The sequence below is a fragment of the Corvus kubaryi genome, unplaced genomic scaffold (genome assembly GCF_017639235.1).
Source record: "Corvus kubaryi isolate FWS band 111438036 unplaced genomic scaffold, C.kubaryi_AGA036_p1.0 37334, whole genome shotgun sequence".
Taxonomy (NCBI): domain Eukaryota; kingdom Metazoa; phylum Chordata; class Aves; order Passeriformes; family Corvidae; genus Corvus; species Corvus kubaryi.
In genome coordinates this window covers 12016404-12039037 of record NW_024581108.1, presented here as the reverse complement: position 1 = coordinate 12039037, position 22634 = coordinate 12016404, and the positions used below count along the sequence as shown (strand labels likewise).

The 22634-nt window shown below is 43.0% G+C and overlaps 1 protein-coding gene across 1 annotated transcript in view; it reads right to left on the bottom strand.

Moving 5' to 3' along the window:
• The window catches only part of SYDE2 (synapse defective Rho GTPase homolog 2), a 28049-nt gene extending 5452 nt beyond the window's left edge, over positions 1-22597 (bottom strand). Inside the window, exons 1-5 of the mRNA XM_042030302.1 lie at positions 22421-22597; positions 18256-18972; positions 8604-9703; positions 5787-5913; positions 272-453 (exon numbers count right to left, since the gene is read on the bottom strand). Coding sequence (XP_041886236.1) covers positions 272-453; positions 5787-5913; positions 8604-9703; positions 18256-18972; positions 22421-22529 — 2235 coding nt within the window. The 5' untranslated portion in view covers positions 22530-22597. The remainder of the gene's footprint in view (positions 1-271; positions 454-5786; positions 5914-8603; positions 9704-18255; positions 18973-22420) is intronic.
• Positions 22598-22634: the final 37 nt, after the last annotated feature.

Sequence of the window (22634 nt, the reverse complement as noted above, 5' to 3'; positions counted from 1 at the left end):
CACAAAGGAATCCTCATTGATCTAATCATGTAAAAGTCGTGATCACAGCAGTTTTAAAGAAACAATATAAAATGAAAACTAGAGCAAATCCAACAATGCAGATGCTCCTATTCATTACAGCATGGAAGTATTTTCAAGTATGTGGAACGTCACAAATCCAAGTGAACCACTTGATCTGATAAACAGTTCTGAGACATTTTCTATCGAGTGTGAAAATGTTCCTTTATTTTCTGAAGCTTGAGATTTACTTGAATGTGCTAACACTACTCACCTTCTCAACATCTGGCAGGCAATCCAGGAGGGCTGCTGCGTAATCAGAGTCACTTGGGTCATTCTCACAACCATTTGCTGTCATTCTCAAGGGATTTTTCACCATGGCATCCAATACTGCTTCGTAGAGCTGCTTGGTTATCAGGGGGGAGGGCAGCTCTCGCAGATAATCCTTTAGGACACCTAATGAGACACACCAACAGCTGCCTTTAACAAGCTGCAGATTCACTTTGTAGCAATTTTTGGGAGTATTAAGGCACATCAACTTCACCATTCTGTAAGAAAATCCTGTGTGTCAGTGACAAAGCTCGCACGTAGGAGCAAGAGATGGGAGGACAACACCAGAAGGGCACAGCAAAGAGGGGCTGGGGCACAGCAAAGAGGGGCTGCACGTGCAAAAGTGGGGACACTGGGCACCAGGTGAGCATCTCTCCAAGTTTCCCTCATGTTAAGGGTGAGGGGAGGCAAGGAAAGGGCTCAGAGCAGACCACCTCCCATCCAAGGAAGGAGCTCCTACAAACACCAAAGTCCAGCTTGGTGACCCCTCCTCTTTTATATAAGCCTATCAGTTAGTTTTTCTGTTCTGTTTATTTTCAGCTACAAAATTATGAGCAAACATCCCAGTACTGGTGGCACGTACAGTGAAGCACATGGTGCCTTCACACCCAGCCAAGCACAAACCAAACATGTGCTCATGAGAGAGAGCCACCAGCTCCCTGCCACCCCTGGGTACCCCTGCAGCTCCAGCACAGCACTCGCTCCTCTGACAGATGTGATCCTCACCCACAGGAGACATTGCCTAAAATTCCCAGGCACTGAGCCCTCCCTGTTGCAGAGAAATACTGCACCATTTCTGAAGCTGGGGATGGGCTGGGGGAGAGGCTGTTTCTAGGGATTGCAACAACCAGGCAAGCACCTCATTAACCCCTATTCCTTCCACAAATGCATTGAGTGTTTGCATTCTTGTAAGCTGGCTTTGGAACCTGGCTGATACTTCATTTGGAGAGGGGTTTCAGTGACTGCAAGAATAATAATGAAAGAACCCAAAATATTAAGGCTTCTAACAGCCTCTGGAAAGGACATAGTGGGATGCTATCCAGGAGCAATACCCAATAAGACCAACAAAAAAATTGAAGGAAACAAGCCTGCTCCCCAGCAGCTTTATTTTCCTTTAAAAATCGCATTCTGTGCCACAAATATCTACTAACTTTAACTAGATCACAACTGCATTTAAATACTTTGTTAAGAAGAAATGAGGGATTAAAAGAAACTGTTTAAAAGCAGGTACTGCAGTTAACAAAGCAGCCTGTTCTCCAAACAGATCGTGTTGGAAAGGCAGAAGATGTTTTAGCAGGCACTCCTCACAGCCTTGTAAAATCTCACATCACAGCAATTACCATCACACTGCACTATTTAACAAAGCAACAGTTTTCATTAACTCAAGTCTGTGTAACCGAGCTGTAAAATGAACTGTACAGCGTGGGCTTTGTTACATGGTCATTTCTAAAAAAGTACAGGGAACAGAAGTTAACATTAGGCCCTTCACATGCAGAATGCAAGTAAGAGTTGGCTTCTACCTGTATAAATATTTTCATTTAGAAAGAATTCTGTACTTGCAGCAGCACAGCTACTGAAGCTGTGTTGCAGGAGCAGCACTACCTGAAGCAGCAGTGCCCTGATCCTGAGCTGCCAAATCACCTCCCCCTGCAGCACGGCCATGGGGCAGTCAGGCAAAACCATCTCTGCAGACACCACACAGCCCCCAGGAGCTCCCTCTGTGCTTAAAACGGGAACATCCCCTCAGGAACACAAAATATGCAAACAACCATTTTTTCCTGAAAAAATATTTCCTCCGGTGGTTTGGTGGGATTTTTTGTTTGCTTTAAAAAGAATATGCACTTTTGGTACTTCTCCACTTCAGTGGCTAGTTTTTGTTTAGTAACTTACTCATATCCCTCCCTTCCCACCAAGTATTTTTTCTTCCCTGAATTTAGAGGCTCGTGTTTCCTATGTGGATTAGCTGGTTAAAATATTTATGAAACAAACGTGGCAGATGCTGGTGCTGTACAACATGATCTGGGATATTTTCCATTTTTCATAAGCAAAACATTAGCAAGAGATGCTGACTTCTATCAAGATCTCTCTTTTACCTGTGCTTTTTTTGAAGGCAGAGGCTGAAATCAAAATCAGCTTACAGTAGGAAATGGTATGTTCTAATCAAATTAGCTTGTACTGTTGAAACACTCACAACTGTCTATTAATAATTATTTAGCAGGAATTCCTGCAACAGCATCCACAAACATAGGACTACCACCTGCCAAAGGACTTTCTCCAGTTCAGCCCTGGATAACAGGATGATTTAGGAGCCATGAATGCCCCTTGACCTTTCTAAATCCTTTTGCTATTCAGTCAGCTAAATTAGCTCTCTAAGAGGCTGCTGTTAGTTTTTTCCATGAATCTACGCTTCCCGCTGCTGCCAGCCCACTAGCACATTCCTCTTGACACAACCACACACAACAAATTTAGACAGAGAGCAGAAATTGCCATCCACTTCATTAATTCCTCATTTTTCTGACCCACTGAACTGTTAAGAGTATTGCAAGCTTTATGCAGAGATATGAATTCACGTGGATGCCAACACACACGATGCAACAACACAGCTACAGGTCAGTTCCATGAACTGCCTGCACGCCTCAGTTTGATCCATGAGCCCACTTCATTGTGTGTAAGCCTATGCCAATCCCAAGAGCATTTCCCAGTCAAGATCTAATCATTAAATGTTCATTCTTTAGTCTTTGGAGAGTTGTCAAAAAAAAAAATGTTGTTAATCTTTTTGGAAAGGAGCGCTACTCAAATTTCAAAAAGGACATAAGGCAGCACTTCTCTTCAAATCAGCCAAGATTTATGCTGAGGATTCGTATTCTGTGGAACACATGTTCTGGCTGATAGAAGTATGAATCATGTGCAGCAGCCTCAGCATTAAGTAATCAGGGGAAACATTCCCTCTCAACCCAACTCCCTAAGCACATGCAGTAAGTTTTGTGGGCTCTTTTATTCCTAGCACTAAGCACAGTGGCTAACTCAGTTGTCCACAAAAACTGTAGGTTCCCCCGTCAATCCACACCAGGCATTCAGTTTCCACATTCAGTTTCCAATAATTAGAGTGACTACATTTTGGTCAGTGGAAGCTACAAGTGCCAACACCCCCTTTCCCCCCCCGCTGCCCCAGCCCACAGAGCCACTGCAGTCAGTCCTTGCAGCACAACAATGACAAAGGCAGTGCAGGCACTTGGACAGCACAGCTGCAGGGCTACCAGGGAAAAGAATCTGCTTTTCTAATGTATTTTTCCCTTGTAAGGAAAGCAGCATGTAAGTAAACTCTTGCAATAGAACACATACAAAAGGACACCCAGTAGATTTTCTGTAAGGCAGAAAACAAAGCTGTAGTCTTTTCACTTGCAATGCAAACTCTGGAAGCAAAACATTATCCTCCAGTAGTACCACCACCAAGCCACACTTGCATGGTCACCAAAAGTTCACCACCAACAACAAGGCTTGGAGCAACGTATACAGAAAAGTGTACTTCAGTTTCTCAGTTCTCAAGTGTACTTCAATTTCTCCAACACCACAGCACAAACTTGTGAGGGAAAGATCAGTCAGACTGTGTTGCTGCCCTTCTAGAGTTGTTCAGTAGCACTGAGTTCTCCTGCAGGTCAGACTTTGGCTTCAGCCAGTTCTGATTGGTTCTGAGTGTACAATATACTCAGGAAAATCAAAATGCTTAGGAAATGTTCCAGGTTCTTTTGTATATGGCTAAGTATTAAATTCCTACACCCTTTCCCCATGATATTCCTGAACCATTTCTACAAATACTGTTTTATTTTAATGATTACTTGTAGCATGGAAGTGCAATGCCATTTTTAGTATCTAAAATTAAAAAAGAGTAACAACAAAGTTTTCCAGTACCCCAAAGTTTACGTTAACCAAATTGCAGTTTGCCATTTGTCTGCTTACAAGTCAGTATCAGCTAGCTTTTGCTGCTGGCAGAAAGCAACAGAGGGGTTTTACTCCACCTTATGAGTTGATCAACAAAAATTTGAGAAAATAGGACTTCAATAATTTCATGGAACAATTTAATCTTAGAAGTTCTCACCACTTTTTCTCATTAATTTATTTGTAAAGAGAAGAAAATTACCCAGTTTGAAAGATCATTTATACTTTTTACCTTTGCCATAAACCTTGTTTATAAAAGCTGTATAACATCAGAGTGAATCACTGGGTGGGTTAATGGCTGGACTTGATCATCTTAAAGGTCTTTTCAATTTAAACAATTACATGATTCTATAAATACAAGTTTCTGATGCTGAGAATGCTGGTACTTGTAGACAGTACCGAACCTCACAGTGAAATCAGCCAAGGCAAGTAATACGAACTGACTGGCTGCCCACTCTGAACCAAGAGGTTTATGTAACTCAGTAAATGTCATTGAGTAGTATCTTCTGATAACATGTTGTATAATTACAAAATGTAATGAATAAAATTAATTCCCAGTAAATTGAAATGAAATAAACCACCAAACAGGGTATAACTCTCCTATACAGCTGGATGTTGGATATTACAGAAAAGGTTTTGGCACAGAAAATTCATACCCCAACTGCTGTTACATTTTCTACCCCTTGATATACAGGCAGTGAATGCCTCTGACTAATTTCTCAGAGCAACTGGCTTACTCAGTGGTGCCTGAAATTAGATCAACTTTAGCTTACATAACAGGTATCAATAGTTACAAAACTGTTCCAGTTTTAAGCAAACCAAAAAAACCTCAACAACTTACTTCAGTTCTGCAGCGCAACCCCTGTGAAGAGACCCATGTAAGGAGCTGATGCAGACAGGCCTCCCTGGACCTTCTTACCTGTGCCTGGAGCTTGCTGTGTGACACCAAGTAAAGGTGTCTCACTCCAGGAAGCAGGGCAAAGCTTAGTAAGGTTTTTTAAAAAGCAGTGATCAAATGAAGGCACTTTCCTGCAGCTCTAACTAGCCTGCAAAATACAACGGGAAATCTGTTTCCGTAACTCCTGCGATCTCCAACGCAAAGGGGAGAACAACAGCTGATCCAAGACAGCCCTGGGTCACATGGTGCAGAGCCACCAGCACAGCGGAGGTGCCTGATCACCACCAAGCTTCTCCAGATCTGCTCCAACAGAAACCAATGGCAGAGGTTTAACCAGCTCCAAGACCCCAGCTCCTTTCAGACTCCCACTTCCCTCTGCACCTGGCAGAGCAGCTACTGAAAGCAGGTCCTTCCATGACCTCCTCTCCCTACAAACCATTGCTGCTTCATCCACGATTACACATCCCCACGGTAAGCGCCCTCATTCCCACCCAGCTTTCAGCAGCAGTTAAAAGCTTGTTAAAATGACAATAGAAAACTAGTTCAAAACACAATTTCACCTTTTAAAAGGTACATGAGGAACAGGGCACAAGTCTGCTAGAAGAAGAGCAAGGAAAAGTGTTACCTGTTATGACATTAATGTCTGGGTACTGGCTTTCACAGAGCGTGACCGCCTTGCTGTCCCTCTCAAACGCCTCTCGAAGCTCTTTCTTCACCGCAGCCGAGCCACAGAGCCGGTACAGACCCACCACCTGCAAGCACAAACACCGGCCCCACGTCAGCCCCCGGCCCGCAGAGGGACCCGTACGTGACACCGTGCGCTGTGTCATCCCGAGAGCGACAGCAGCTGCGTGGGAATGGAAGCTCGGGACAGCCACACAGTGCAAACATCAGCACACAGCATCGGACACCTCGCAGGACACACCGGGGGGGCTGCTCAGCAGCAACGGAAGGATGATCCTGTTTTCAAAACAGTGAATGTGCTGAGCAGTGTTTTATTGACATAACACAAGTTTTAAATTGGAATTGTTTAATGTTTTGCTTTTATGCAGACTCAGGAAAGAAATACAGATTAAACATGTATTTGCTTCTCACCCTACTCATTCAGACCATCATAATTTTTCCTGGCATAACTGTTTAATTATACAAAATAGAATTCAAACTTCAGCAGAAAGAAGTGAAAAGTGTTTAGAGCACTATGTAGACAAAATTACATTACAAATACAGTTACTAATCATTAGCAGAAAAAAAAGTCATACAGCTGACTCCATACTAAAAATAAGAAGTTACAAACCAACTGATAAACCAACACAAACCCAAAATTAGCAAAACCATTTTCCTATAGTATTACATTATATAGTAAAAAAATTAAAATTTAATTTTATAACCTTAACCAGAGTTTCAAGAAAATTATGAATACTCCATTATTACACCTATAATATGTTGTTTTGAAGCTGACAACATGCTGACTTCCATGTGTTTCAAATGATATTTAAAGTTTTCTGCAAAACAGGGGTTATTTAACATGCTTAAGGTGATAGGAGTGAAAGCCACACCACTCTTGAATTGAATTACCAGTTAAATCATGTGCTTTCATGTATTGAAATTTTCCATTTTATCATTTTTCATTTTCATCAACACCATTTATAGAAAGCACTCCTATGATCTTAGAAAACCAAATGTTAAAAATATTCATTTTATCTTAATTAACATTATAGGCAGCTGTATTGAGCAGGAAAAGGTTAATTCAAAACTACCACAGACTCAAGACCAAAAAAAATACCCAATACTAAACCAAAAAATCCCACCTGGACTGCCTTAAGACCATGAGAATGCAGGTCTGCAAGCAAGAGTATTTTTCTGGTCATATATTAATTCCTGTTAAATAAATGGAACCTTACCCAACGGAATTTGTACTCCCCCTTTCTCAAGACTGAATACAATCTAATATACGCCTAAGAAAATTTCTTTTAAACTTTCAAAGTTTCCTAATGCCACATCTGAAATTCAGGTGGAGATTATGCACCATGACAGTAGTCTGCAGTGTACAGGAAAGTCAGAAACATCAGACAAGCGCGTGGTTAAAAGAAAAAGTTAACAGGGTATTTTGCAGTTTTGGTTCCCCCCGTGCAAATACAAAAATAGATTTCACGCTCAAAAGCACCAGGTACATTCAGATAACTCAGATCCCACCTGCTTCATTACCAGTGTTGCCTTGATTACCCAATATCATTTGCATGACTAGGTGCTAATAAGCCTGTAATAAAATACTGAAACCATGGGACACATATATTGGAAAGAACAAAACTTCTCTTTTCCAGTGATTTGGATGTAAGGAGAAGTACTCACAAGAAAAATCACACAGTTATTATCAGCAGTGACTTTCAGCAAAAGAGCCACATAGAAGTACCATTTCCCTCTATAGGTCATGACCTGGGTTATAAACAGCAGAGCTAATCTCATCACACCTGGAAGCATATCCAACCTGTCAGCAATTTAAAATAGCAACAGTGGTAGGTGTGACTACTTCTCAATTTCACCTGAGTGAGAACAGGTGCAAAAGACAACCAGGGCTCACATATGCTGTGGAACAGCAGGCAAGAGTCCTCCCACCAGTTTCAAATTAATTGCCAAGGGGAACATCTGAGCTTAAGACTGTGTACAGTCCTTCCTAACAGACCTCCTGCCTAGCATCCATAACTGGTGATTTGTTTCCATACCTCATTTCTCATAGATATTTTTGTTCATTACATCAACCAATAAAACTATATTGGGATGAAAAAACAAGACACTGAACACTTCTGCTTTGCAGCAGTCCCAATTTTGAGAACAACCTGAAGAAAGACAAGGAACAGTGGTGTGGGGAAAGAACTAATTCAGCCCCTCAGGGACTCATCCTCATCCTAATGCTGTGTACAAAGTGATGACAGAGACAGGTCTTAGACACACTGGCTTCAGGCTGCACCAAAAGATATGCTCCTCATGACCGTGTCACTGCACACAGTATCTCAGGTTTGGTTGGAGGGAACAGTGAACCATATAATTTTTAAATTTGGATGTGTGTCCATACAGAATGATCCATGTCTCAGGAGTCAAGCATTCTCAAGTTCTCAACTGATCTCTGCTTTCTCGGGGTGTCTCTACACACTGGCGGCTGCAGGTTTGTTTCACCATCCCCACTCCTAAAACTCTGCTGGGAGCAGCTCCTGCGAGCAAGTGTACTTCTCTACAAAGGCCAAGCTGGAAGCACTGATTGCACACAGCCCTGTTATTCTTCCCACATTACAATGGCCAGTGTTCACCACACAGAAGCAGCAAAGGAAAAAAAACTGACTTGTAAAGATGTTTTTAATTTCCCCCATTTCCACTCACTGCTCACACTGCAACAACAGCTATCTCAACACAGAAACATTGACAGAAGAGATTAAAATATGCACAGTACCTGACAGCCTCTCTTTTCAATCTCCAGAATGCATTTCTGCAGCAAAAGTGGCACCATCAAGCCTGCATTTTCCTTCTCTACAACTTTTCGAGCATCTACCCCAAACATCACGGGCTCCCGGTCTGTGTCAAGGCCATCGAGAGAGTTCTCCCACTGCTCCATGAGTGACAGCTTGACATAAATAAGCCCCCTGGGCTCCAGTTTGACAGCCAGCTGATGTGTTTTGGTGACCCGAAAGAGAGTGGGAAGAGCCACAGTTCCATGACAACACACTCGGTTTTTCCGTGGGGTGGGTTCCCAGCTGAACACCACCAGCTTTAAGTGCTGAGCGTTTTCGATTTCTATGTTGAATGTGTGGTCCATGTCTAGAAATGTTGTCCTACATGTAAGCAGGGCAGTCCTTGCTTTATTTACTGAGTCAACCTGTATTGCACAAAAGACATCTTTTGAGTCTATTCGTGGTGGCTTTAAGTCTTCAGCACCATAAAAGTGAATGCTCATGAGTCCAGAGATGTACTGAGAGCACTTGGGTTGATCAGAAAAGTTGTAGTGTCTGAAGGCATCGATATCTATTTCGGGTTTACCACTGTTACTTGGAAGGCTCTCCTTTCCTTTCCCACACTTGGTTTCATGCCTGTGTTTACCTGATTTTGTTATAAGTTCAGGAGAGTCGCCATCACTGAGGTAACCACCTTTGTTGAAGGATTTGGAGCTCCTTGAGCTCTTCTTTTTGTAGGTGTGTTGTGAGGACACACTGCTGTCAAGATGGTAACGGCTTATCACATTCCTGCTGGCAGCTGTGGTTGAGTTTCCAGTAGAAGGCAAAGACACTGTATGGCTTGTATCCCGGCAGCTACCTTTCAGCAGGGAAGGAGGATTATCTGAACTACTATGGCTTGAAGTTCCCTTCACACTCAGCTTCCTGCTCAGCTCTGGCAGCTTTTTCATTTTCATGGAAAGCTTCCTCACAGTCCTGGGAGATTTAATTCTATCAGGGAAAGGCCAGTTGATTGATCCGCTTTTTTTCAGAGGACTGGGACTTGGAGGAGAAACCTCTGTGGAGGGTATATCAGGCTTGTGTGCAAGAGCAGCTCCAAACCCTTTAGAAGAAAAGAGAAGGAATAATCATTTTCAAACTGCAATTCTTGGCAATGAAAAAATAAATCTTGAACTTGGGGAAAACATGTTGATTTTTCATAACTTGATAAGCACAATTCATTCAGACAACCATCACTCAGTCAGATGTTCACAAGTGTTCAGAAAGATGTGCTCTGCTGACTCGTTCAGCCAAATTTGGCAATTCATTGTCAAAGGCCAGATTTGTTCTGCTTTATGGAGATGAAAGGGCCAGAAACTACATATAAACAAATGAGCAATTGCACCCGCCGCATTCAGCTTGACCCATTTGTGCTGCATCCCCCACACAAGCACACATGGCCACATTCCTGGGGCACAAGTGCAACAAAATCAGACTTAATGAAAAAATCCTGGAAATAAGGCAAAGGCACCCTTGTCTGCAGAGCAGTTAGCTACACAGCCAACACATCAGCATTGCCACTCCTCTTAGGTCTAGAGCAAAGACACTGTCTCTAGTAAAGAATATGGCTCTTTGTGTCCCTCTATTACCTCAGGGCCCTAAATCTCTCCTGTGTAGATGCAGGCAGTCTCACACCTTTTCTTTCATTTCTCTCAGCTTCTCCTTTCTGCAGCAGGATGTAAGATTTATTCCTTCCAAAAGCTGCACCTTGCACTGTCTCATTTCACTGCCTGCCAGCAACCTTCCATGTTTCCTGACACTACCATCCCACAAGAGTTTAAAGTTAGACAGTTCCCAAGCGACATCCTCAAAGGAAATCACCCCCCTTTCAAGGTACCAAAAAGAAAAAAATTGTAACAGCAAGCACTGATGCTAAAAAGGGAAAAAAAAAAAAAAAAAAAAAAAGACTCCCTCAATTTAGCAGTAAAGAACAGCTAATTAAGGAACACAATTAGACATAAGCCAGTACTGCACACAGACAGGAACCTGTGGTTCACCTCATGCTCTAATACTCAAGGAAATGCAAATACCAAGTCTTGCTCAAGACATTCTCACTTTTTCCAGCATGAGGCAGTAATGACTGTAAGAAAATTGATCAATTTACCTGAGTTAAGGAACCATGCAAGAGGGAAACGGAGGCCAGAATGATAGATATTAATCACATGAGTACTTCCACATAGTCATTTTTCCACCCCTTGAGAAACAAAGAGTGCCTCTTGCTAGCAACATCCCAATCACTTAAAATTTTTCAAATGTTAGCAGCTCCCAAGAGGACTGAGTAGCCTCGCCTGTGCAAGCTGGGGTGCTGTAGAGCCCCTAAGCACACCAACCCTGTGTGATGCAATTAGCCCAGGCAGCTCACAGAGACGCCAACACCTTTATCCATCCATCATTCTCCCTTGCTAGCCAGCGAAACAGAGACTGTTTACAGTATATAAAAAGAAAGAAAGAAAGAAGTGCTGTTTTCACAAGATACTCAGTAAACCATACTTTACAGAGATTTCTCCTTCAGACTTGCCAAGGACTTACTTCTTTAATTCTAAACTAATCACTTCAAGTCCACAGCAAGTGATCCTTACCAGTGCTTTTTGCATTCAAATTAATTTTCGCCATTGGACTGTAACTTAATTTTATACTTCACCAAGCTGAAACAGCTAAATCAGGCAATCTGGTCTTTGACCAAAGTCATTTGCTGTGGTTTTGGTCCCCCCACCCCCTTCCAAGAAAAATCCTACAAAGGCTAGTTCTAGTCTCAATAGAAGTTTGGATTAAGTAACTTTTGCAGACAGTTGCTTAAAAGAGTATCTTTATAAAAGGAAGTTTCAGTGACAAAGAATAATGCATGGAATCTCTTTTCCAGAGGAACAGAGGAAAATTCATTTAATCCTGAATCTCATGGAAGTAGTTCCCTTGCAGGGGAAGGGCTATTTCTAGCACGCCTGCTGTGCTTTTCTGGCAAGCAGCTAGTTAGAAATATGGTGCTTGATAAAGGCAGACAAAGCCTTCCCTTGTACTGCAAATCACCGCACAGTCCCACTGGTGGGCTGGTGTGGAGCACTCCATAGCAATCAGTGCCACACTGCAGCCTCTAACATTAATCTTCCCTTTCTGTCAAAAGTCTCTGGCACAGGCTTGGAAAAGCAGGCCAGCAAATTAAACTTCCTCCCCTCCAGCTCATTAAAACCAAAGAGTCAGTCTAACACTATGACTTTTATGTGTCCAACTTCTGCTGCATTCAGCACCAAACAGTTAAAGTGAAATATGTGGCTGGAAGAAACTTAACAGTCGAGTATTATGCAGGATGGTATTCCCATCAGCACTGAGCCACATGTTGTTCCACTAAAGCCAGCAATGTGCTGAGGTATGCACGCAATTTTAAAAGAGTGTACATGACAACTCTGAACAAGCCGCAGGAGGAGTTGTGGCACAGTCCAGTAACACTTCACTTCCCAGCCTACCCATCTGCCACAGCTTTCTTACAAGGGTGACAGCGAAACTGAGTTGCAGCTCTTTTCTCAACCAAGTTACAAGACTGCTGCAAACAGCAGTTAGACATCGAAAATATCCTTACAGAAGAGCGGTAGGAGAAGACAAAATTTAAGAGGCACCTGTTGCACCAGGACAGCATGGGGCTGGTCAGTTTTATATTAACAGCTGACCATTTGTGTGTGTGTATGTATATAACGTTTATCTTTTACAGTGGGAACACTCAATCCCTGGAACAATCACAGACGTGGCAGAGTCCTCACCACTACAGGTTTCCAAGCTGCAACTGCACAGGCTGCTAGGTAGTCTCATTTAGGCTCCCCGTCCCACTGAAGGGTGGGCCAGATGATCATCTGATGTCCTCTCCAACCCGGGCTGTTCTGTTAGATACTGTCTTTAATACATTTACCTTATGCCTTCTGACACTTCAGCAGCATGAGTAACAGGAAAAAAAAAAAGCTTTTGGAGGACAACGCAATCCAAGTCAAAATGACCTGACACCCTAAGTAACTGTGTGTAGCATGTGCTGTGTGTTCAGCTTGAGTACAAAGCCACCTTTTGCTTTGCTCAGCACTACGGCTGTGTGAAAGCATAAAGCCTTTCCATGATCAGAGGAACATGAAGAGCCCACAGTGCTTCACAAACCAGGTCCCTCACCCAGCCCATCCATCCAGGTGTCCACAGGACAGTCACTAGTGCCCCCTCAGCCGAGAAAACCTACCCCTACACAACACTGCCCCGAGGGAAGAGAGGGCTCAGACTGCCTTAAGCACTTACAACACAGCCCCTGCCAGACATATGCAGTGATTTAGCACAGTAAACATGCTTGTCTGACCCTGCTTAATGCTGTTTATATGTGTTTGGGCACATATATCACTGTCACACCCATTGCCAGCAACTCAAGCTGTTTTACAGGCACACTTGACTACCCTATTATACATGTCACATTCCTCATTGCTCAAGATAGGGTTTCTGAGTTATTTTAAAGTTCCTCAAAAAACCTGTAATTTATTTTTGGGACAACAAGTTGAGGGGAATGAGTAGGTCAGAAAGCTATCAGTTGCTTATTACACCAAGCTATTCAAGTATCAAACAGCCACTCTCACACCTAATGGAAATGCTGAGCTAATGTATTAAAAGTGAAAAAGCAGCAAATCAAAACAGAAGACCCCAAATATTTCAAAATTGTTCTTGTAGCAAACAATGGGTGGAAAAGGGCGACTGTTTTTCCGTGGTAGATTCTACAAGAGATACTGATCTGGATCCTCAACTGACACAAAATGCACATCAGCTCTACTGATGTCAAAGGCTGCTAAGTTCCTCAGGTGCAGGCACAGTTCTAGACCTGTTCTGATAGAAAACTTCAGAGCAGAACTGTAAATGGCATTGAGAGAACAACTCATGCTATACCAAATTCAAGCGACTTCAATTAAAACATAAGGTAAGCGTCACCTCTACATCAGCAACTGAGCAAAAGAAAATTTAAAATCTAAAAAGCACTTTAAAAAACTGAGTTAGAAAGCAATTATTTCTATGTAACATCTTAATTATTTATCTAAATAAATAGAAGAATCTCTGCTTTTAACATGTAAAAAAAGTCTTTTTTTACCTCTATATAAATTACTACTTTGACCAATGCAGTGTCTATCTCGCATAATGCTTCAGAGTCAAGGAATGGAGAAATTATTAAAAAGGTAAAAAAAAAATCTCAGAATTCTGTAAAGAGAGTTTGTTTTCTTTGGTTACTACACACACTGATACTAATAAAATTGTGATGAACCCATCAACCCAGGGATCACTTTTATAGGAGCAAAAGATAGAAAATACATTGCCTTAAATAGTGCATTAATTAAAATGGGAGGTGGTTACAGCATAACCCCCGCAAGGCTCAGACACGAGAGGTGACAGGGGTGACCAGTGCCTGCTTCTCATCCTGGTGGTGATCCTTGGAGTATCCACCACAGGGTACCTCACTGCAGAGAGGAGCAAGCACATGTAACAGCACTTTAGATCTCTGACCAGACTTAATGAGCATGAGTTTGTTGCAGATATTTTAAACATTAATGACCCTGCGACGCTCATGAACCACAGCCAGCTCTGCTCAGACGCTGGAGCCGCACCAAGGTGCTCGCGGAGCACCGCAGCGATGCCAAGCACTGTCTGTTCAGGCTGCTCTCACGAACACTTCCTCTTCTCACTGTGTCTTTCATGGCATGAAAAGCAGCTTTGCCCCTATTTTCCCCATCAGAGGATATAAACAGTTACTCAGGACAAATCAGAAACTGAAAAAGGCAATCACTATTTTGATTGAACTGCTTCCACTCCACAGCTGCTGCATCCTGTTGTCTCTTTCACCAGCACATCTTTATGGCATTGTCACCCCATGAATCCAAGACAAATGCGTGAACAAGCCCAAAGCACATTCACAAACTCCCCAAAAACCCAGCGAAAAACTGGCTTCACCTGTGCAGGAGAAAGATGGAGCAGAGGGACCTTTCTGCCAAACCCCTAACCATTCCGGTATCTCAAACATCATGCAAATATTTCACATCAATGCACTTCTGTCTCATGAAACCAAAGCTCCTTGCACTTGAAAAACAGGTAAACCACAAAACATCTTCCATCTGGGAAAAAACACGAAATTACAAAAATAATATTGACAACATGTGGAAGGAAAGGGGTAGATAGCATTTGCTGCCCAGTATACTCTATGTATATTGCTGGAAGCATGCCTGCAACATGGAAGCATGCAAAATATTTGTCTGCATTGGCCCCAAAAGATGTATTTGGAAACCAGGATAATGGTCACAGTCTAGGTGGAGAAAGAGCCCTGTAGTTTTAATAGGAATTAAGCCAAGTTCCAGTTGGCACATATCAGGGTTAAGTGGGAATATGGGATCAATCTTCACTTGCCATAACATTGGAAAGAAATTGTTTACAGTGATTCTTACCAGGATTTTCCACCCAGACAGCTAACTCAAGTACATTTTTAGTAGCAAAAGCACAGTCCAGATCCTGGCAACCTCCAAGGCACAAGTCCTACCAGGATGTCTCTCAGATACAGATACATGAGATGATTCCACTCATTCGGTAGACACTAATCCCAACAGTAATTCTCCCCAAAAGCAATAATATTGCAAATTCTTCATAAGGCACTATTCAGAGCTCCATGATGTAAATCTGTCTCAGGAGCCAACATTACAAAGGGGTGCTTTTCTTCAACAATTTGCAGGTGATACACACATCTATAAAAACATGCAGTTAAGAATTCAGTCCTAAAGAGTTATAAAGTTTATTTTAACATTTTACAGTGAAAAAAAAATTCTCACATTGCATTTATAAAAAAAATATTTCTATTTTTCAATCATAACCATTTTGCCTGTGCAAGGAGACACATAATTAAAAATAGTCTTCAGGGTTCTTTCCACTTAAATGCTTCTCCCACAGACCTAAGAGCCCAAGCTGGGCTGTTTCTACATTATTAACTTGGAACCAAGTTACCTTCTTACTCTTACCTTTTGGGTACGTGTTATAAATAAAATACATGAATTATTTTCCCAAGCTCTGCTATAAGGGCATCTTATTTCTAATTAGGTTTTTTTTAAAGCCAACAAGGCTAGAATTATTCACTAAGGAATTACCTGACAAATCCCATTAACATAAATGGCATTTACTGTAGAAAGTAACCAGATTAATACCAGGAGCTAGCAGTATAAATTAAGACTATGAGACAAATTAACACCTCTACAACTATGATCCATTGTACTGGTAACAGTTTTGCTGCTCTGTTTGAAAAAACTCACAGTAACAGAATTCTATCATTTATTCTTTTGTTAAAAAAATCTTCTGTCTAATAAAGAGTCTCAAAAAATGTAACAAAAAAAAAGCACCGTTACTATTTTCTCTCTACAAAGTTGGAAATCCAAGAAAGGCAATAATGTTTAAAGTTTCAAAGGTAAAATTGTTTCCATTGTCCAAAGAAGAAAACAGCAAATGACTAAATGAGCAAATATATATATTTTGTTGGATTTTGTACTGCCCCACTTTTTTCTGTCTATGCTTCCCAAAACCTAACTTTTAGGCTCTAAGGCTAACCAATATTGACATATATAAATCGTATCAATAAGAAAGGTAAGCAGACTTTTCTCCAAAGCTGTATTCACTTATTTGATGGGAGTTACTGCTTAATGTAACCAGCTCTCTATGAACAGAGACATACATTTCATACCAGTTGTGTAATTCAAACAAGGTCCTAATACAAATAAAGTTAAATTGGCCATGTTGCCCTTCACGCAGTACTTTTATATGGATGAGCTGTCATTTTAAATTTGACTGAAAATAACTGTAGATACTTTAACTGGATTAAAAAGAAGAACTAAGCCACTTCTCCATAATTAAGCCAATTACTGAGCAGCAGGGATCCACTTCATCATCAATTAATCTATTCAATGTGATCACCACCCAACACATGTAGAAGGAGAGCTGCATTTGAACTACCTTAATTAACTCAATGCATAACAAACAGATCAGGTGAAATTCGTAACTTCTCTCCCACTTGAAATGGACAACTTTGCTTGCAGAAATGAATGCATCTTCAGCATGAAAACAAGTTTGACATTTTTCTTCTTACAGAAAGGGATTTATTTCTTTAAACAAAGAAATAGTCACCCCTGTGTGAGAGATTAACTAATCAACTAAATGGGGGTCAAACAGTTTGCAGGACACACATGGCCTTCCTAAATAACCACACTTACTGACCGCTACAAAACATCTAGAGTCACAACAACGACAATAATCTACCAAAAAACATAATATCTCATCTGTCTTGCAAGCAAATGAAACTGGTCTAAGTATTTAAAGCAGCTATGAAGTGAGCTATTTGTAATAAATGCCCAAGAACTTTTAACACACTTTTAAACTACAAATATGCTTGTATCTGGAGCATTTCCACGGAAAGAACAAAATGTGAGCCCCCAGAAGACCAAGTGTTTTTTCTTCTGCTGTTTACAGCAGTTGCTCTGGTGCCTTTGAAAACAAACCCTGTTCCCAGAAGTAATCTCCACACCAGGAATCCAGGCACAGCAGCTCCCGGCACACAGGGACATGGGGCCAGAGGCTGCCAGGATGGTGAGGCTGGATGGGGACAACCCAAAAGGAAGCCCCTCTGGGAGGCAATGCACACCTGGGCTCCCACACCAATGTTTCATGGAGTTTCTGATGAGCCAGGCAGAAACACAGGCTCTTAAATGTCAGCGTAAAGAAAGTTTAACCTTTCTCCAAAGAAAGGAACCTGGAATTCCCGGTCTCCTGAACTTTACGCTGTTTCTAACTTTGAACAGGACACTAGAGTTAAGATCAAGATAATATAAGGCACATAAGTAATTAAAATAATACCTTTTTGGAAAGGGTTGGGAGGGGTTTTTCTATTTACTTTTGTTTGGTGTGGTTTTATATTTGTCTGGGGTTTTTTAACAGACTGGGAAAAAATCCTTAATACGATGCTGAATTCACACACTAATGGAATTATGGAAACGAGACTATCAAACACTCAGCCAAAGATAACAAGGAACAAAGAGGCTGGCTTCTGAAAGTGAAAACCACTCTTCTCCAGTCTATTAGATTAGCCTGAGACAGTCAACAAGGCAGTAATTACAGAAAGCGACGTGATGAATAGCATTCATATGGTCTACCAAAAAGTCTTTATTAAAAAGTCCCAGACAGCAAGTTAAAGAAGCTTCTGCAGACATTAAGTAGCTTTGAGGCAGGAATCCAAGGCCAGGGCTAGACACCAGCTGACAAAGGAAACCCAGTGTGTCCTCACATTATCAGGCTTCAGCAAGTTTATTTTGTAAAACCTTTGTCTTCAGGGAGGTGGGGGCCAAAGGGAACAGAGGCCAACCACACCTGGACATGTCATGAACAAACAGACTGAGAAACGACTCTGCAGCTCTGCACTTAGTAAGCATCAGTCTCACAATCTGAGTCATTTTAAATGCACCTGACATGCATTTCCACTGAAAATTTGCTTGATAACATAAGAGGTGGAGGAAAAGAGACACATAACAAAGGTTTACTAATCCTCTAAAAGCCAACAGAGGTCCAAACACTTATGTTCCTCAACTCTCTTACCTGTGGAAGGGCACTTAAAGGCAGGATTGTCCTCTGCTGCCAGCACACCCAGAGCCTTGCAGGCAAACTTCTGTCGCTGCTGCTGCGTGTGCTCCCTGGGCTGCGCGGCATCCGCCTGGCTCCCTTCACCGGGCTGCGCCGTCCAGCTGCTCCCCGTGCTCTCCATGGAGCGTGTGGGACTCTCATGGGGACTCGTGGCCGTCCCAGAGTCACCCCCAGGGTGGGCTTTGTACCGAACTGATGGGGAGCCCACAGCAACAAGGCTATTCACAGCAGAAGGGCAGACCCTGGGCAAGTCGGGTTCATCATCTTCAGGGATGGGGTTGTACCATATTTCTCCTTCATCATCCGCGTCGCCATCCTCGCCGCAGTCCAAGGCGGCGCTCCTCAGCGCGGCGGCGCTCAGCAGGGCACAGCTCCGTGCCGGCCGCTCCCGCCCCACTGCCGATGTGGAGGGAGCCCACGGCACTGCGGGCTCGGGCAGCGGGATGGGAGATCTGGGTACCAGGATAACAGCCCCGTGCACTTCGTTACAGGCATTTTCTTCTTCCAGAGGAGGAGGAGGTCGTCGGTGGGTGCTCTGCTGCAGCCAGCTGCGTTTCTTGGAAACGGTTATGCTGTTCACCTGCGGCCTGTGCTCGGGCTCCTCGCTGGCCTGGGGGCACTTGGGTTCCTTCCTGCTTCTCGAAGTTTCTACGTAAACATTTTCTATGAAATCTGTTCCCAGAAAGGAAGGCAAAAAGAGAGGGAAAGACAGACGTTTAGAATATCGTTTTGCTTTTGACAGATGAACACATTTGCTGTCGTATAACACTTGCATCATCCAAAAGGACAAAAGATAAGTTGCTATGATCACAAAATTAGATTTCAGCCTGTCAAAACAGAATGTGCACATAATTAATAAAGAGTCAGGTTTGTTTGGCTGTATTTTTAACACCACGTAATTTAGATAAATGGCAGTGAGACAGCTCTGCTGAAAGGTCATGCATACTTACACAGAAATGGCTGCTCTTTTCTGCCAAGTTCAGGTGCAATCAGTTTGAAAAGTTACTATACAATACTTCTCCAGTTTAGTTATGCCAATGAAGAAACAGTCCCTACTTTTGGTAGGTAATGTACTGCTTAAATGGCTACAAAACCCCCACATATATTCATTTCTAGGTTTCTGTTTAAATAAAGGCAAGGATATGTCTTGCACAAAAAACTCCAGAAAGGGCTGTCCTAACCAGCTTTATCCTACAATTAAGACAGAGGCAACCCCTGATTTGGGGGGAATAAAACAAAACACACCATCATGAAAATAAGGAAGGAGAAAGAAGAAATGTAGAAAAGTTTCTAAACAACAAAAATTTCATGCAACAAGTAAACAAATTGCACTGACTGTTCCCAAAATTTGACAGTTTCATTGAAGCAACAGACATTTAATTGTCCATGGAAAGCACCACTCACACTTGAGCCCCCTGTCAGAGCACACCCAAGCTCCATTCGGCAGCAGCGCCATACCCCCGCTGGCTGCAGCACATCCCAGCCAGGGAGCTGCAACCACTGCACTAGGACTGGAAGGAAAGCTGCAAATACATCCAAATTAAAAACAGGGAGCAGGTCAGACAAGCTTCATGCTGCTCTGCACAGGAGGACAACACAAACAGGGCTTGCTCAGTCATTAAGCCTGAATGGGGATAACTGGGTTCACATAAAACAGATAACCTATTTTCACATGAAGCCCTCTGCAATTTGAAATTCCAGATGGAAGCAGCTATTTGTTACTGCCTGAACATTATTCTCAGCAAAGAATTATTTACACACCAATAATGGATGTTAAAATATGGACACCTATCTGGAGGACTCAAGGAACAGCTCTGTAAATCCAGCCAAGTCCGCTGTAGAAAGGGAGACATGAAAAAGACTCATTTGAACACCTTCCCTTTGACCCTCTTTAGGTTTGTACTTTAATGATAGAAGAGATCCTTGGTAAGATCTGAAACACCACCATTTTATTTGATGAAAGATTCATCATTTGGTGATTTTTTGAAAGAGTACAGTTTGCTTGTTCAACTAAACTGCAGTATTATCACTGTTTGTGATTTGAAGAATTAACTTGCTTCAAAGAATTAACAAAATTAACCATAGTCCTTCTAAAGCCTTTGCAAACTTCCACTGAAATGCTTTGCTACACTGTGGCCCATGTTGGTCAGGTAACAGAATCTGAGGAAAATGTGAATGCAGATCTCTGTCAAAGTTTCAGTGATTTGGCAGCCATCATATTCCTTCCCCCACCCCCAGCCTGAAAATGCAAGCATGCCATTGTAATGGTTCCTTGTTACACACTGTCACACTACAATTCCAAGTAAGAACTAACCAAATGGATAGGAAACTAATCAGCAAAAGGCATAGGCTAAGCCTATGTTTCCAAGAAGTCCATTTGGATCAGGGACTTCTCGGGCAGGCATCCTCCTGCCAGTGACAACTATCCCAAAGCCCTTGCTTCAGTCCAAGGATAGTCCCTGTTCCGGTGACATAAATAGATGGAGCATCTGAGAGCTGTATTTCCACAAACAAAAACATCTACTACTTCCTGCTTTCCTGTAGAAAAATGGGTCCTTCTGCACTGGTTAAGACAGCCTACAATTCCCAAATCAGCAGGCTCCTAAGAAGTACAGTGTACCTAAACATACACCCAGTGACACATCTGGTGTCAGCTCAGGCTGCCCTTCGGTCCCAGCAGCAGAAAACTTTGTTTTCAACGTCCACCTGGGTGTCTTGATAAGGAGCCATCTGCAAACGCTTAGCACAGAAACATTGATAACCACAAGCCTCCAGCCTCCTCCACCAAAGCTGCTTGCAGGGAACGCCACCTTCCACAGGACTCAGGACGACCCCGTCTCTGATCAGCCAACATGCTGCCAGAGGTCATCGATGGGAAATGCTCACCGAAACTCGTCCAGATGGTACACTTACACATACATCCCCCAACTGCAGTTTCTGCAATTGCTAGCAGTATTTGCAAGCAGTCCTTCCCCTTTATTCGAACTTGGCCCTGCTCCTGAAAGCCCTCATGCCCATGTCTATTTTAGTAACAAACTGCTTCACATGCAAGTATCTGCACAACCAGTGGTTCAATATCACAAAGTTTTCAATGTTGTTAGCTGTTACAGGAATGAGTCAATTTTAAATAAATACAAAGCTTTGAGAGACATACAGGACAGGAACATACTTTTTGTTCTAGAGCAACGTTTCATTCAGAAGAATGCTGCCTACTATTAGCATTTTCAGATATATCTTTAATATTGTATTTAAAATAGTTAAGACCATGTCTTCACACAAATACCAAACATGACAACAGTTTCTCCTCAAAAGGCTTCAATATGGTGTTCAAGAAGAAGAAAAAAAAAAAGTCAGGTATTCTCTTCCCCTTTCACTCTATTGACAAAAAATTAAATAAATCCATATTTCAAATTAAGCCATGATAGAAACAACACGTGTATGCTCAGAAATCAAAGTTTCAATGTTTCAACTCAACTGAGGTCAAAACTGACACTCTGCCAACTCCGTTGGCACAGAAAATACTTCACCACGATACCATGCCTTGCTTTGCAGATTGCATGGAAGCAGGGAACAGCTTTATCCAGCCTCTCCATATATGGATCAAACAATTCTCAGTTCTTCTGGCTGATATTTGAACACGTTCTCTTTCACTAAGTTTCCTAACAAAAGTATAAAATACAAGTACTATATATTCAAACGGAACAACGGCAAAACTGAAAATTGATCTGTAAGATTTCGAGTGCATCTTTAAAAAGCGAACAAACCAACCAACCCCAGCGGGCAAGCAGCAGCCGAGGAGTGACAAGCAGATGTGGGAAAAGAGAACGAGCAGGGACGCGCACACAGCGCTGGTCTAAGCCCCAGCAGCTCTCGCTTTCGTGAGGAATTCCCGCTCCCAGAAGAAGCGCAGGCACCGATGGCACGCTGCCGCCGCTGAGGACTGATTCGAGACCCAAGCTCACGCCCGGCCCCGGCGCGGCGCTCCGGGCAGCGGGCACGGAGCATCCCGGCGCCGTGGGAGCCCCCGCCCGGCGCTGCCCGGCAGGTGGAGGAGCGGCCGCGGGCGGGCAGCCGGGGCCGGGCAGCCGGAGCCTCGCGGCCGAGCCAGGCGCACACTTACCCTGCGGGGCGCAGAGCCCGCCGTGGCGGTACCCGGCGCCCGCCGCCGCCCCTCGCTGGGACCTTCTGCCCCGCAGTTTGGAGAGCGTCCTGCGGAGCGGGTCGGCCATGCCTGGCGCTGCCTCCGCGCCGCGCTCAGCGGGCGCTGCCCCCCGGCCCGCGGGAGCGCGCAGTCCCCGAGCGCCGCGGCGGCCCCGCCGGCAGCCCCGGCCCCG